General features: G+C 43.2%; 1 protein-coding gene across 6 annotated transcripts; it reads left to right on the top strand.

Moving 5' to 3' along the window:
- Window positions 1-397: 397 nt before the first annotated feature.
- On the top strand, window positions 398-10769 carry CLDN12 (claudin 12). Of its 6 annotated transcripts, XM_072854300.1 has the most exons (5): window positions 399-607; window positions 1971-2040; window positions 3448-3515; window positions 5928-5980; window positions 6751-10769. In XM_072854300.1, the coding sequence occupies exon 5, from the start codon at window positions 6779-6781 to the stop codon at window positions 7514-7516; it is 738 nt and encodes a 245-aa protein (XP_072710401.1). In that variant the 5' UTR covers window positions 399-607; window positions 1971-2040; window positions 3448-3515; window positions 5928-5980; window positions 6751-6778; the 3' UTR covers window positions 7517-10769. The 6 variants fall into 6 exon arrangements, 5 of the variants coding, with proteins under 5 accessions (XP_072710403.1, XP_072710401.1, XP_072710400.1 ...); XM_072854299.1 differs by lacking the exon at window positions 1971-2040; XM_072854301.1 differs by lacking the exon at window positions 5928-5980.
- Window positions 10770-12484: the final 1715 nt, after the last annotated feature.

The raw sequence follows: 12484 nt of genomic DNA, 5'->3' as shown, positions 1-12484 counted from the left end.
GGGGGGGGAAAGGGATCCCCCGAGGCAAGTTAAACACAGCAAGGGGCTGTATGGTTCCTTCAGGGCCTGAAAATAAATTGCTCCTGAGACTCATCGACAGCTCACGCAGGATTATAAAGAGTAAGTTTTGTTCGATGCCGCATAAAGTGCTGGTGAGTGTAACGGCGCCGGCTCCTACACTGAGGAATGTATTTTAAAGCGGGGCTGCGTGCGAATCGCAGTCCTTAAAAACCGAGCGGCCGGCTCGCCCCCGCGGAAGGGCCGTGAAGGTCGGCCCCGGCCCCGCAGGAACCCCCGGCCCCGACGGAGCCGCCCCTCCCAGCGGACGCCGGCTGCGGCGCGGCGCGGCCCGGCCCCGCCCTTGCGACTCGGCCCCGAGCACTGCCCTGAGGGGGCGCCGCAGGGGACGCTGGGAGTTGTGGTGCGCGCGGGCGGCGCGGGGCTGGCACTGCGGCGGCGCTGGACTACAGCCCCAGAACCCTCCGGGCGTCCCGCGGCCTCCTGAGAGCCTGAGGAGAGGAGCGGAGCGGAGCGGAGCTGCTCCGGCGGGCGGGGAGCGCGGCGGCGATGGTGCCTTTTCTGTGTGCCCCCGCGCCCTGACAGGAGGGTAAGCGGCGAGAGCGGGCGTGTGGTGTTGGGGGTGGACGCGGCTCTGGCTCCATCCCAGCGGCGCCCGGCGGGAGCAGCCCGCGGCCGCCTGGCCCTGAGGAGGGGGCTGCCGGCCCGGCGCGCTGCCGCTGGGGGGGGCTGTGCGCGGGGGCTGCCCGCTTGCGCTCCCCGCTTGCGCTCCGCCCGCCGCCGCCGTTAGGCCGGGGAGAGGGGATGGTTTCTGCGGCCCTGGCCGGTTTACCCGGGCTCCCCTGCAAGTCTCGCTTCGCAGCGCGACCGGTTCCGTGCGCTTTGGTTGGGAGTCCGCTCCCTGTGAGCGGGTATCGGCGGTGCTTGGCGTGTGCCGGGGGCACGCACGGCAGCTGCCGAGCACCTCGGGGGAGTGCGTGTGTGTTTTCTGCTTCAGCGTCGGCTGTGCGTCGTCTGCTTTTTCCAAATCAGTCGGTAAAATAATTACCCGTGCCACAAGTTTTTCTTGAAGCTCTTAATGTATTAGCTAGGAACATTAATTCTAATCCTTTATGTCTGGATTTGATTTTTAATAGGAGTTTTGTAGAACTTGGAACTGTGTGTTTGATTTCTAGAAGAAAAAAATTGACTGGTGGCACTGATTCTGTATCAGTTACTTCCAGTTATCTTGAGGCAGGACAGGTGTTGGTCTTCTGTTTCTGGTGGTCGGTTATCCAAAATTCATAATAATTGTTTAAACTGATAATACTGTTGTGGATAGTTTCAGAAAGCATTTGTTTATAAATTGTACTTACTGTGACCTCCCTCCTGCAGGGCTTTACAGAACAGCGGTGGTTCCCAGACCATGGTCTTCTCAAGGCCATGCAAGGGAACAGAACTGGCTTTACTTGTCACTGGATTATGTCTCTAGTAAATGCCTTTTTTTCTTTTTCTTCTTTGCTTTATTTTTTTAGCTTGTGGGCAGTTAATGATTTACTAGCTTTGACCAGCATCTCTTGTTACAGCAATGTGGATCTTTAGAATAGGAGCCATGGTAAAATCTGTCCCTGAAGTTTTATTAGGACTGATAACTTTTGTGGATCAGATATAAGAGCCTTGAGTATTACACAGCTGTAAAATGCCTGGGGTGTAAGAATCTTGAGTCTAGAATCTAAGGCAAGACAGGGTTTCACCTATCCTGGCCAAAGTGTGCTTGGACTGTTTCCGTTGGACAGCTGGTTCAGAAGTGGCTGAGGTCCCTAGTTGTTCAACACCACCAGTGATAGAGAATAAAATCAGATGGACTAAACAGCTAGAGGAAAAGAAACTCCGTGTCTGCAGAAATGGAGGGCTTTCTGACTTGGCTACTGTAGAATATTCCATACCTGCTCTGTCTCTGTTTATTACAACAGCTGGTGGCCACAGGTTTTCATCATTTAATGGGAGGGACTCCTGGGCTGGGCACAGCTCCCCTTCTGACAGGTTTGTTTGCCAGTACTAATTTTCTACTTAATTACGGTTGTTACTGAACACTGGCTGGTATTTTGGGGTGTGAACCTGTAGAGGGATCTGTATGTTTACTTGGCTTCAGTTGCTGCTAAATACACAGAAAGCTTAAAAATTGCTCGAAATGTTAGTGAATAAAAACAGCTGCTCTGAGCTGTGCAGTAATACTTTTTTGTTTTTGTTGTTCCAAACTCAAAAAAAACCCCAACCCCAAAAAAGCTGCTACTTCTCCTCCAAATGCAGTTTAACATGTTGACACTGATCTCTGCAGCCCTGCATAGTTAGTTTGTCCAAATTGCTGCATTTACTCATAGCAGTCCTGGTTGATTTACCTGGCAGTGGAAATCAGTGAGATACTTGCTTTGATTGTGCCTGCATTTCTGTGTCTTATAGGCAATAACATTCATATTGGAGGACTCTAGACTTGGAAATTGGCTTTCTCATTTAGTGAAAAATTTGAGTTGCATGAGTGTGTGCTGTAATGTGTCTCTCTTACCTAGATGGTTTGATAGAATAATTTCTTCGATGTTGCGCCCTGGGAGACTATGTGCATATAAATGTTATAATATTTCAGGTTTTGATATAGGTCATTTAGAATAAACTCTGTGTCCTTGCACATGTTAGTGCAGCAAACTCAACTTTAGGTTGTAGCTCTTAACAGTCACATAATGACATGCTTGTAGGTCTGACACTGATAGAAAAGCAATTTTCCTATTATGACCTGCAGAGCTGCTCTTGGGACTCAGTGGTGTGGGTCCTAGATGTGAGCGTAAAGAGAATCCACAAGAGGATCCCTTCTCTTCCTCTGGACAAGCTGGACAGCCATTGAAAAGGCACCACCAGTACTTCCTGCCTTTCTCCCTTTTCCTTCAAACCTTTGTGTAGAAGCCAGGAAGGAATAGAGAACCACAAGTATATAAACAGTTCAGAGTCTGTGTTTTGTTCTCTGACACTAAAAAATCATTGCACCTCTTCCTCCTGGCTGTTTAAGCACAGCCTGGAACCTAACACCTGAAATAATCATTTTGTATTACTTTATATAGATTTTTTTGCTAGAAACATAAAATTCAGCATGTGAATATCTCCATGTCGTGGAACACCCATAAGAAAGGGAGTCTTTTGCACCCTTCCTGTCTATTGCATGAAGACAGAGATGAGTAGATAGGAAGAGAACATGCTCTGGGGAAAAATCCTGGGGGAAGAAAAAAAAAAAAGTAGTTTGAGTTTTGAGTTTTAAATAAGAGGAAATTGTAGAAAGGTGATGGAGTTGGCCTAATGTAAACATACCTAAGATTCCTTATTTCTGAATTACAGTGTAAACACTGTTGCTGGAATTGTGTGAAACAAATGTGATGTTGACTCTCTCCTTGTTCTGTTTCTTAGATCCAGTAACACCTTTTTTCCTACTTCTAAAAGTTGCTAAGGTTTCTCTTCATTTGCACATACTGCTGGTAAGTACACTGGATCCATCTTAATTAAGACAACATCTGTTTTGTTACTGTCTTAATCAGGGATCTGTAACTGAATCTATAATTACAGCTATAAAGCTAGCAGTATTTGCAGGATGGGAAAAGTTTCCCCTGATGGGGGGAATCAGGGATAACTTACCTACAAATTCACTTTCCCTTGTTACCCTCTAATGGGAAAATGAGCTATTTTCTATGTCTTTCCCTTCCTACCCCAAGAGAAGCACTAAGGACTCTTTTTTTTTTTTTTAAGCAAACAAAAAAAACCTCAAAAACCAAATACCACCACCAACCAAAAAAACTAAACCAACCCCAAACCAACGAACCCACCCCTAAAAACCAACAAAACCCGACCAAAAAAACCACCCTTGGTGCATCTGCCAGGAATGGCCAGCAAAAACAAGATACGCAGGATAGCCTAAACGTGCCTGGCAACTATAGGATGAACTAGAGACTAAAGTCTTCTGTCCATGTAACTGGTACAGCAGAGGTAATAGAAAAATACAAATTTCCCCATGCTGTCCTAAGTCCTGGCTGCGTAGTTGTTGTAGTTTAACCCCAGTCAGCATCTAAGCACCATGCAGCCACTCACCCTCCCCCCCACCTCCGGTGGGATGGGAGAGAGAATCGGGGCGGGGGAAGTAAAATCTGTGGGTTGAGATAAAGACAGTTTAATAGGACAGCAGAGGAAGAGAAAATAATAGTAATAATAATAATGATAAAAGAATGTACAAAAGAAGTGATGCACAATGCAGTTGCTCACCACCCACTGACTGATGCCCAGCCCATCCCCGAGCTGCGATCGTTGCCCCCCTGGCCAGCTCCCCCCAGTTTCTATACTGAGCATGATGCCATATGGTATGGAATAGCCCTTTGCCCAGTTGGGGTCAGCTGTCCTGGCTGTGCCCCCTCCCAGCTTCTTGTGCCCCTGGCAGAGCATGGGAAGCTGAACAGTCCTTGACCAGTGTAAGCACTACTTAGGAACAACTAAAACATCAGTGTGTTATCAACAATATCATGCTAAATCCAAAACCCAGCACTATAGTAGCTGCTAGGAAGAAAATTAACTCTATCCCAGCTGAAACCAGGACAGTAGTCCTTGCCATAACTGTACTTTGATAATGTAGAAGGAAAGAAAATACCCCATTTTTTTTCTTCCACCCTCTTGTGTTAGAGAATATGGGTGAACCTCACATCACTTCTTGCCCACCCTGCGTTAACTCTGTCCAGATTTTCACCATCTACTGTTGCAAATAAATTTGCAGAAACAGTGGATTTCTGAAAACGGTCAGTCTTGTGCTTATTCCAGCTGCTTCTTATAGAGCTCTGTATTGGAGTACGCCCTGCCTGCATGGAAGCTTTATCCAGGCAAAGGCAGGCTCTTTATGGAAGAGCAAAAGTATCAAGCTTGAAGAGAACAAAATTTGATGCTATATTAGATTTACCCCTCAAGCTCATTTGTTATAGTTCTGTTTCCTTGTAAGTTGGTTGTGTTGACCTTACTGAAGCTGAGGTTAAGCATAATATTAAATCAATTATGGTGGAAATAAGTCTTTGGTCCTCCTACCCAGGGGGTATCCTATTAATGACCTGCTATCTAAAAAGGTTACTGCCATGAGAACAATAGCTTGCCCACGCTCAGCTATTCTTAGCAAAAATATAATGCCATCTTTTTGACGAATAAGGTGCATTTTTAGCATAAATGTGGTTGTCATTATTTCTTTTCAGCAGTGCTTCTTTAAAAGAGTATGATCAGCACTTAAATGGTACCTACGTACCATTGCAATCCTTCAGGGTTAGATGGCATAAAAAGTAAATAAATGCCTAATGCTTTCTTATGAAACAAATTGGGCTTTATTTATTTGTCTATAAATCAATAAAATGCTGGCTAGCTGTATAGCTTGGTAATGCTTGTAGTCTGCTTCCAGTATACATGAACATTCCTTATCTGAAAAGTTCCCTGGGCATATAGTGTTTGCAGGTGTAGAAGGATAGTGAGGGTTCAGATCCTATTTCCTCTTTGGTTGCAACCATGTCTGTAACCTTTCTGAGATACAGATATTCCGTTATTTGTATATGCGTTGGGTAGAACTTCTGGTACCTAAATAATTGTTTTGTGACTTTAGACAAATAAGCACAACGCAGTATAATGATTTGGAAGAAATTTCAGTAGGAGTTTGAGTGAATGGTGCTCAGTGAGAATTTTCAAAGTATCTGCTCTTTTTTAGGTACTATAATTTTTAGTGTCCTGCTTCAAGTACACTCTGGCGTGGGTGTTCAGTGCCTATTATATATTAGGCTTCTTTAAAGTATCTCAAGCACCCAGAGAAGGGATTACTGAAATTGAGGGGTTGTTTGTTTGTTTGGGGTTTTTTTAATTTTTTTTTTTTTTAAAAGACCCATCATTGAGGCTGTTTCCCAGGATCTCTGCAGGCAAGAGGCTATGCTAGGTATGCAGACAGTGGTTATATTGAAAAGGAAGCAGTGTTCTTTAACACTTGCTCTGAAAAGGAAAATGTGAAAGCTGAGAAGCCATCTGCTTTCTGGAATTGTTCGTGTGCTTGGACAGCTGGTTTTGAAAGGCAGAAGTAGTGTGGAAGAACTGTTAATTGCTTTTGAAAAAAATCATAGTAAATTGCTCAACAGCACCTGCTCTACTAGCTTGCAGCTCTCATCAATAACTTGGCCTATGTAAAATGTGGATAACTGCCTACACATGCATTCCTTGTCCAGTCTAATGATGCTGGTTTTAAGCAATTCCCTTTCACTCACGCAGCAGCGTGGTAGGACTGAACACGCACTCTGATGTTACATCGGAGCTAAAGAGAGAGCAGCCAGTTGAGGAGAGGTAAACTTAAATCACGCTCACTCAGTGATTCACCTTCTCCACTCAGACTCTGTAAAAGTCCATGCAGTGACACAAGGTGAAAGGCTGTGTAGAATTTCATGTTAAAGTGTTCCTTTTTGATCTTGAACACAGCGAATTTAGCAGTCTGTCAGCTGAGCAATCATAAGTCTGTGAAATAATCTGAGGTTTCATTAAAGCGTGAACTTGGTAGTGTTACCTCCACATAAGTGTGTAAGGCAAAGAAGGTGCCAGAGAGTTACTGCCTACCAGCTACGACGCAAGTTTACTAACTTGGCATAAGCCAACTGTATTCAGTCCTATGTCCATAAACTTTCACATAGTGATTTTTAAATTTTTTTTTTTTATTTTTAGTTACAGGAAACGACTTCTGTGGGCAAGAATGGGCTGCCGGGATGTTCATGCAGCAACAGTACTGGCCTTCCTCAGTGGAACAGCCTCAGTAGCTGGACTCCTTGCAGCAGTTCTGCTTCCAAACTGGAGGCAAATGAGACTGTACACATTCAACAAGAATGAGAGGAATGTGACCGTTTACACTGGACTCTGGATTAAGTGCGCTCGCTTTGATGGGAGCAGAGACTGTGTGATATATGACCCACAGTGGTACACTGCTGTCGATCAACTGGATTTGCGTGTTCTTCAGTTTGCCCTTCCACTGAGTATGTTAACTGCTGTCTCAGCTCTGTTTCTCTGCTTGATTGGCATGTGTAACACAGCCTTTGTATCGAGCGTGCCAAACATCAAATTGGCTAAATGCCTTGTAAACAGTGCAGGCTGCCATCTCGTGGCTGGCCTCTTGTTCCTGCTTGCGTGTGCCATTTGTCTCACTCCGTCAGTCTGGGTCATTTTTTATAACAATTATCTGAACAGAAAATACGAGCCTGTCTTTAGCTTTGACATCTCTGTATTTATTGCCATTGCCAGTGCTGGTGGTCTGTTTTTCACTTCCGTTCTGCTGTTTCTGTGGTACTGTGCATGTAAAAGCCTACCTTCTCCTTTCTGGCAGCCCCTCTATTCCCATGCCCCTAGCATGCACAGCTATGCCTCTCAGCCGTATTCTGCACGCTCTCGCCTCTCTGCCATAGAAATTGACATTCCTGTTGTGACACATGCATCTTAAGAAGACAGAGTCTTGGAAGCCAAGTTCTTGAGCTCATTCAAACCGTGAAAATCACAGTCTTGATTCTCTCTGCTGCCTTGCACTGAGCATAATCATTTGTAAGGTCAAGTTTCCCAAGGTGCAAAGCAATGGACACCCGAGTTCAGCAAGTCCGTTGCTGTTCTCGTGTTATTTCCTGACCAACTTTTTTTTTTTTTAACTCTCAGCTCACTACAGACAAAATTGCTGCTAATGCTGGGACAGTACACTAACAATAGTATCCATTCATCCTTCTGCTTACTGAGATCAAAGCGGGTCTGAACCTCTTTGCCACTTTGATAAGCTATTATTAGATTCTGATCCCATTGCAAGAGCTACATAGGTGGACCCTTGCACCCATCCGTTATCCAAATGCAGGCAGTGGAACTGGGTGCAGGGGGTTCACTGAGTTTCTTGTTCATCTAGACACACATATTTTAAGATGTGATGTCTGAAAAGGGTATTTGGCAGACTAATTCAGTTCTGTAGCACTGTTCTTCGTTTTCCACTGCATACACAAAAAGCTACCCACTTATGAACTTCTATAATAGAATTAGTGTCAAATTACCCTTTATTTTCAAAGTAGCTATCAGAAGAAATAAAACTGATTTAACTAATAATGTTCTTCTGTACTGTAATAGCATTTTGTGAATTACTGGAGGCTAGAAATTTTTTTGTGAATTTTATTTCTAGTCTGTTTTTTAAGTTAGCAAATTCACTAGATCTATTTTGTGATTAAAACAAAAACCACTTGTATTTAAAATTCTGTTTAGAAGCTTGAATATTTTATTTGAAGGCCGTCTTAAAGATGGATTTTCAAATAGGCTTTAAAGTATTATTCAGTTCTGGAGAGAAATGTCACTCACTGCAAAATGGATTAGGAAAACCATGAAGAATTCTGAAGGCTATGAAAGATTCTTTTGGAACACTGTACACAAGCTGTAACAACATCTCTCTAGGAAGGGGATTATAACCCTGGGGAGAGATTTTTAAATCTAGATTTATTTTTTTTAATGTATATACAAGTAACAATGAGCTTGTGTATTTTTCAGAGTTGATCTTTATGGTTGTTGGACTTTTCATGCTGTAGCTTATTTAATTACTGATTAAGACTTAACCTTTTCAGCCTTGTTCTTCAACACCTTTCACGTTGAGCTATTTTAAAATCCAGTTATTTCCTATGCTGCCACCTCACAACTGGAGAAAGTTTCCCATTCCTATATTCTGTAAGATGAGGTCTTGAATAACTTGTGAACTTCTCCTTGTAGCTCCACAAGGTTGAGGAGGGATTATAAATTCCCAGCCTGGGATGTCTTTAAATTGTTTTTTTCCTTCTAAAATGCAGAGCAGGTCAGCCCTAAGGATCAAAGCTTTTCAGTATGGGCTTTGAAATTACTTGGAAATTTGACGACAGTGAGTTGAAGAGTGTTATAATCAAGGCAAGTATTTGATTTTCTCAGATTTTGGCAAACTGAGATCTTGTGTTTAAGATTTCATTGCAGTAAGGATAGTTATTTTGATTGGTGGCATTCTGGAGCTTAGTGGATATTTGTATTTCATTAATCCCAGAACAAATTTGCTTCGCTAAAAAATCAAATAGAGTTCTTGAATTCCAGTTCTGTAAACTCCTCCGAGGTCCTGAAAGTCAGTTTGTTTCCTTTTCCGTGCATTAGAAATAGGAACAAATGCTGTGCTGAGCAAATCTTGTTCTGTTACAATCTGTGCAATAACAGTGTATTAAGAGAAATCGTTGTGTTTTAGCTGGTAGACCTCGGACTTCAGTGGACTGAGTGAGGAAGCTGATCTCTGTCGTAAATTCCCAGCATAGTCAGTAAAGTGATAGGCCTTTCAGACAGAGTGCTTGATTAGATCACTGTCTAAGGAATTAACACTGTAGATGATAAAGAATACTTAAGGAGATAAGCCTCTAAAGTTACATGAATTTAATACCCTTGTAGGTTTACAAGGTATGATGTTAGATGAAGTATCTTTTTTTTTTTTTTCCATTCTAATCAGGTGATGACTTGTGTGGGATTAGAACATGTATAATGACATGCAAGCCAGCTTTTTTTCTTCAGAATTGAACTTTGCTTTGCAGTTACTCTGGTTGTCCAACCTTAGATCCTATTGCTGTTTCAGCTGCCCATATCCATAGATGATTTGTCAGGTCAAAGCAAAGGGACCGCTGGTTTGTGATTTCATGTCAGCTTGCTTCCCTATCATGCCAGTGTTCTTTCTTCTTTGTGCCTTGCTTAAGTTATGAGTTGGCCAGTAAATGTTAGTTTACAGTCAGCGTCTGGTATGCTTTTTGAGCCTGAATTTACAGCATTTTGATGATTTTAGAGGGATGATGAATACATCTCTCCGTGACTTTAAAAGGAGCTGAATCTTCAGCATCTCCAGAGCAAGAAAGGCAGCCTGGCAAACCAATGTTTTCTTACGAGAGAGTAAATGCAGCCAGTGTTTTGTTCTGTACACTTTAAATAGCAGATGTCTCTGATGGCTCTTTTCTGTTCTGACTTTGATTTTTATGCACTAAACTTTCAATCAGTATTTGCTGCTGCCTAAGCTGATAACTTGTTGCTTTGAAAATTGTGTCTTTTCAAAATCCAAGATGGATCTGAGTTATGAAAAACGGGAATCCAAAAGTTAGTGGATTCCAGCGTAGGTTTTGCTTAAGGTCATCTTTATCAAAAGGACTGTTGCATCATGTTGTATCACTGAAGCACGGCTGGATTTCTTCAAACAGTGCTGTTAATGTAAGTTTCTGCTGGATCCTAAGTGAAATTAAATGGAAGTGCTGTGCTGTGTTTCTCCTTCTTTACAGAAAGAGGTGGCCAACCTGTGACACTTGAGCTGAGTGCCACTCCAGCATTTCTCTTGCTAAGGTTACCATCGTGCCCAGCGGCAGGGCTGGGGAGTGACAGGCCTCCCTGGATCTGGGGAGAACGCCGCCTGTATCCTGCATGTATCTCTGCCAGGGAACAGCCGCTGGAGCGGTTAGCACCCCTGCCTGTGATCAGCTGCTCCTTCCTGGGCACTTTGCTGTGTGCAGGACAGGCACTCTGGGTCTTGAACACAGGAAGATTTTAATTTTCAGTCAAAGGTTGGGTGCTCTGGGATTACGGGAACCTGTATTTTTTCAAGTAGTTCCTGTCCAACTTCTTAAGTTGTGTTTAATTACAGTGTTGGTTCTTTTTATGTGAAACAGAAGATATGTATTTTTAATAAAACATTCTCATACAGATGCAGTTTGTTTTGATTAATTTTGTGGAAAACAGTAACTGCTAGAATATGAAAGACTTTACCTGTTTTGATATTGATCGCCAGACTGTTTCAGATGCCTTAACAGGCTTAAAATGTTGTGTACTCTGCATTTTAACTCCCTAATTTTATAGGACTCCTGCTTTAAACAAAACAAAAAACCCAAACCAACCCTTCTGCCACCTTCTGAAACTTCCCTGTTATTTGTAAGTTCCCTTTATTGTAAGCTAGTCCGACGAAGTACTAGGATTCTTTTTTCCTTTAAAAGGTGGAGAGTGATTTCCCTTAATCTAGAGGGTTCCCTTTCTCTGCCTGTGGCCAGGATGTGGGCTGGGGGCGAGGATCTGGTTCAGCCCCACAGCAGAGCCAAATTATCAGTGTGACATGGAAAAGAGCGCAGTCCTCACCCTGCACCCAAAGCCTTGTCTCTTTCCCTCTGTCAGTTCTGCCCCATTGCTCACCCGTTGCTTCACCAGTGCAACTTGCTAACCCCGCTGAGAACTTCTGTGCTGGGTTAGTTTTTTCCTAGACTGGTAAGATTTGCATTGTGTTAGTGCCACACAAGAAAGGTGGTGGTGGCATTAGCCATCATCCTGCCCTCTTCCCTCTGCTGTGCTGGCTGTGCTGCCAGCTGGAGAATATGTTACAACCTTACATGTGAAAGTTGTTTGGGCATCCCAGGGACTTGTGACAGTCCAGAATGACAGTAATGGTTCGTGATGCTTCGTTTCTGCTCTGTGCTGCTCCTGGCAACTGCAGCTCAGCAGCATTATGGCGACTCAGTACCGAGCCTTTCCGCATTGTTAGGGGGCAAAATACAAACTTTGAGCATTAGAAATGCTGATGCTGTAGTGCAAGTTCACAAAACAGTCTGGATTATTTATGCATAATATGATGAGACTCTGGTAATTCCTCTGTAGATTTCTAGTATTCTAAATTGGCAATCTAGTAAATTGTTTTTTTATCCATTTGGGGAAGTAGTGTTTATATGAACAATTCTCATGGAGTAGGCACAGTATGAAGCAGTTGTTGCCAGTACTACAACTCACTTGAGGGGGTGGAAAAATGATTTTATATTCTCTGCTTCTGTGGGTTCATTTCCTCCTTTGCTGTCACTTTAAGACAGGCCTCCTGTCTCTGAGAGCTGGTATAAACCTAGGGGTTAGTTGGGTGTTGACATAATGTGATGCAGAGAACTCAATTGCTCCCAAAACATGGAAGTGGCTCTCTTCTTTTTTTTTGTATTAAAATTCCTAAAAAATACTACCCCATGTATTTGTGATCGTTGAAAACAAACCTCTTGGCAGATTTTCCCATTTTATTTCACAGGAATTGAGTTCACGTATGTGGTTCAGCAGGTATGTAATGTTACTTATCCCTTCCTGTATCTACTGAGCAGGCAGGTAACACACCTTAGACGCAGCATAAGCTTTTTTGTATGTTTTTTGTTCCACTGCTGCATCAGGATTCATCAAGCTGGACATACAGAGACCTCATCGAAGGATAAGAGGGTGGTTTCTGATTTCAAAACTGCTTTTTATCTGTGTTCCAAACAATTTGCTCATTCAGGAAGTAGGCTGCTAGGGATGGGGGCTTTGTCTTTTGGGTGTAGCAGCTTCAAGGAGATTTAAAGGCTGAGCACAGGGCAGTAGAAACTGTGGTGAGCTGGAGGGTATGAGTGGTTAA

This window comes from Ciconia boyciana, chromosome 2 (assembly GCF_034638445.1).
Source record: "Ciconia boyciana chromosome 2, ASM3463844v1, whole genome shotgun sequence".
NCBI classification, from domain to species: domain Eukaryota; kingdom Metazoa; phylum Chordata; class Aves; order Ciconiiformes; family Ciconiidae; genus Ciconia; species Ciconia boyciana.
This window is presented reverse-complemented; position numbering and strand designations above follow the sequence as displayed.

What these genes read in the sequence shown, in the direction of transcription:
- CLDN12 (XM_072854302.1), top strand. Translation starts at nt 6,779, where the DNA reads ATGGGCTGCCGGGATGTTCATGCAGCAACAGTACTGGCCTTCCTCAGT.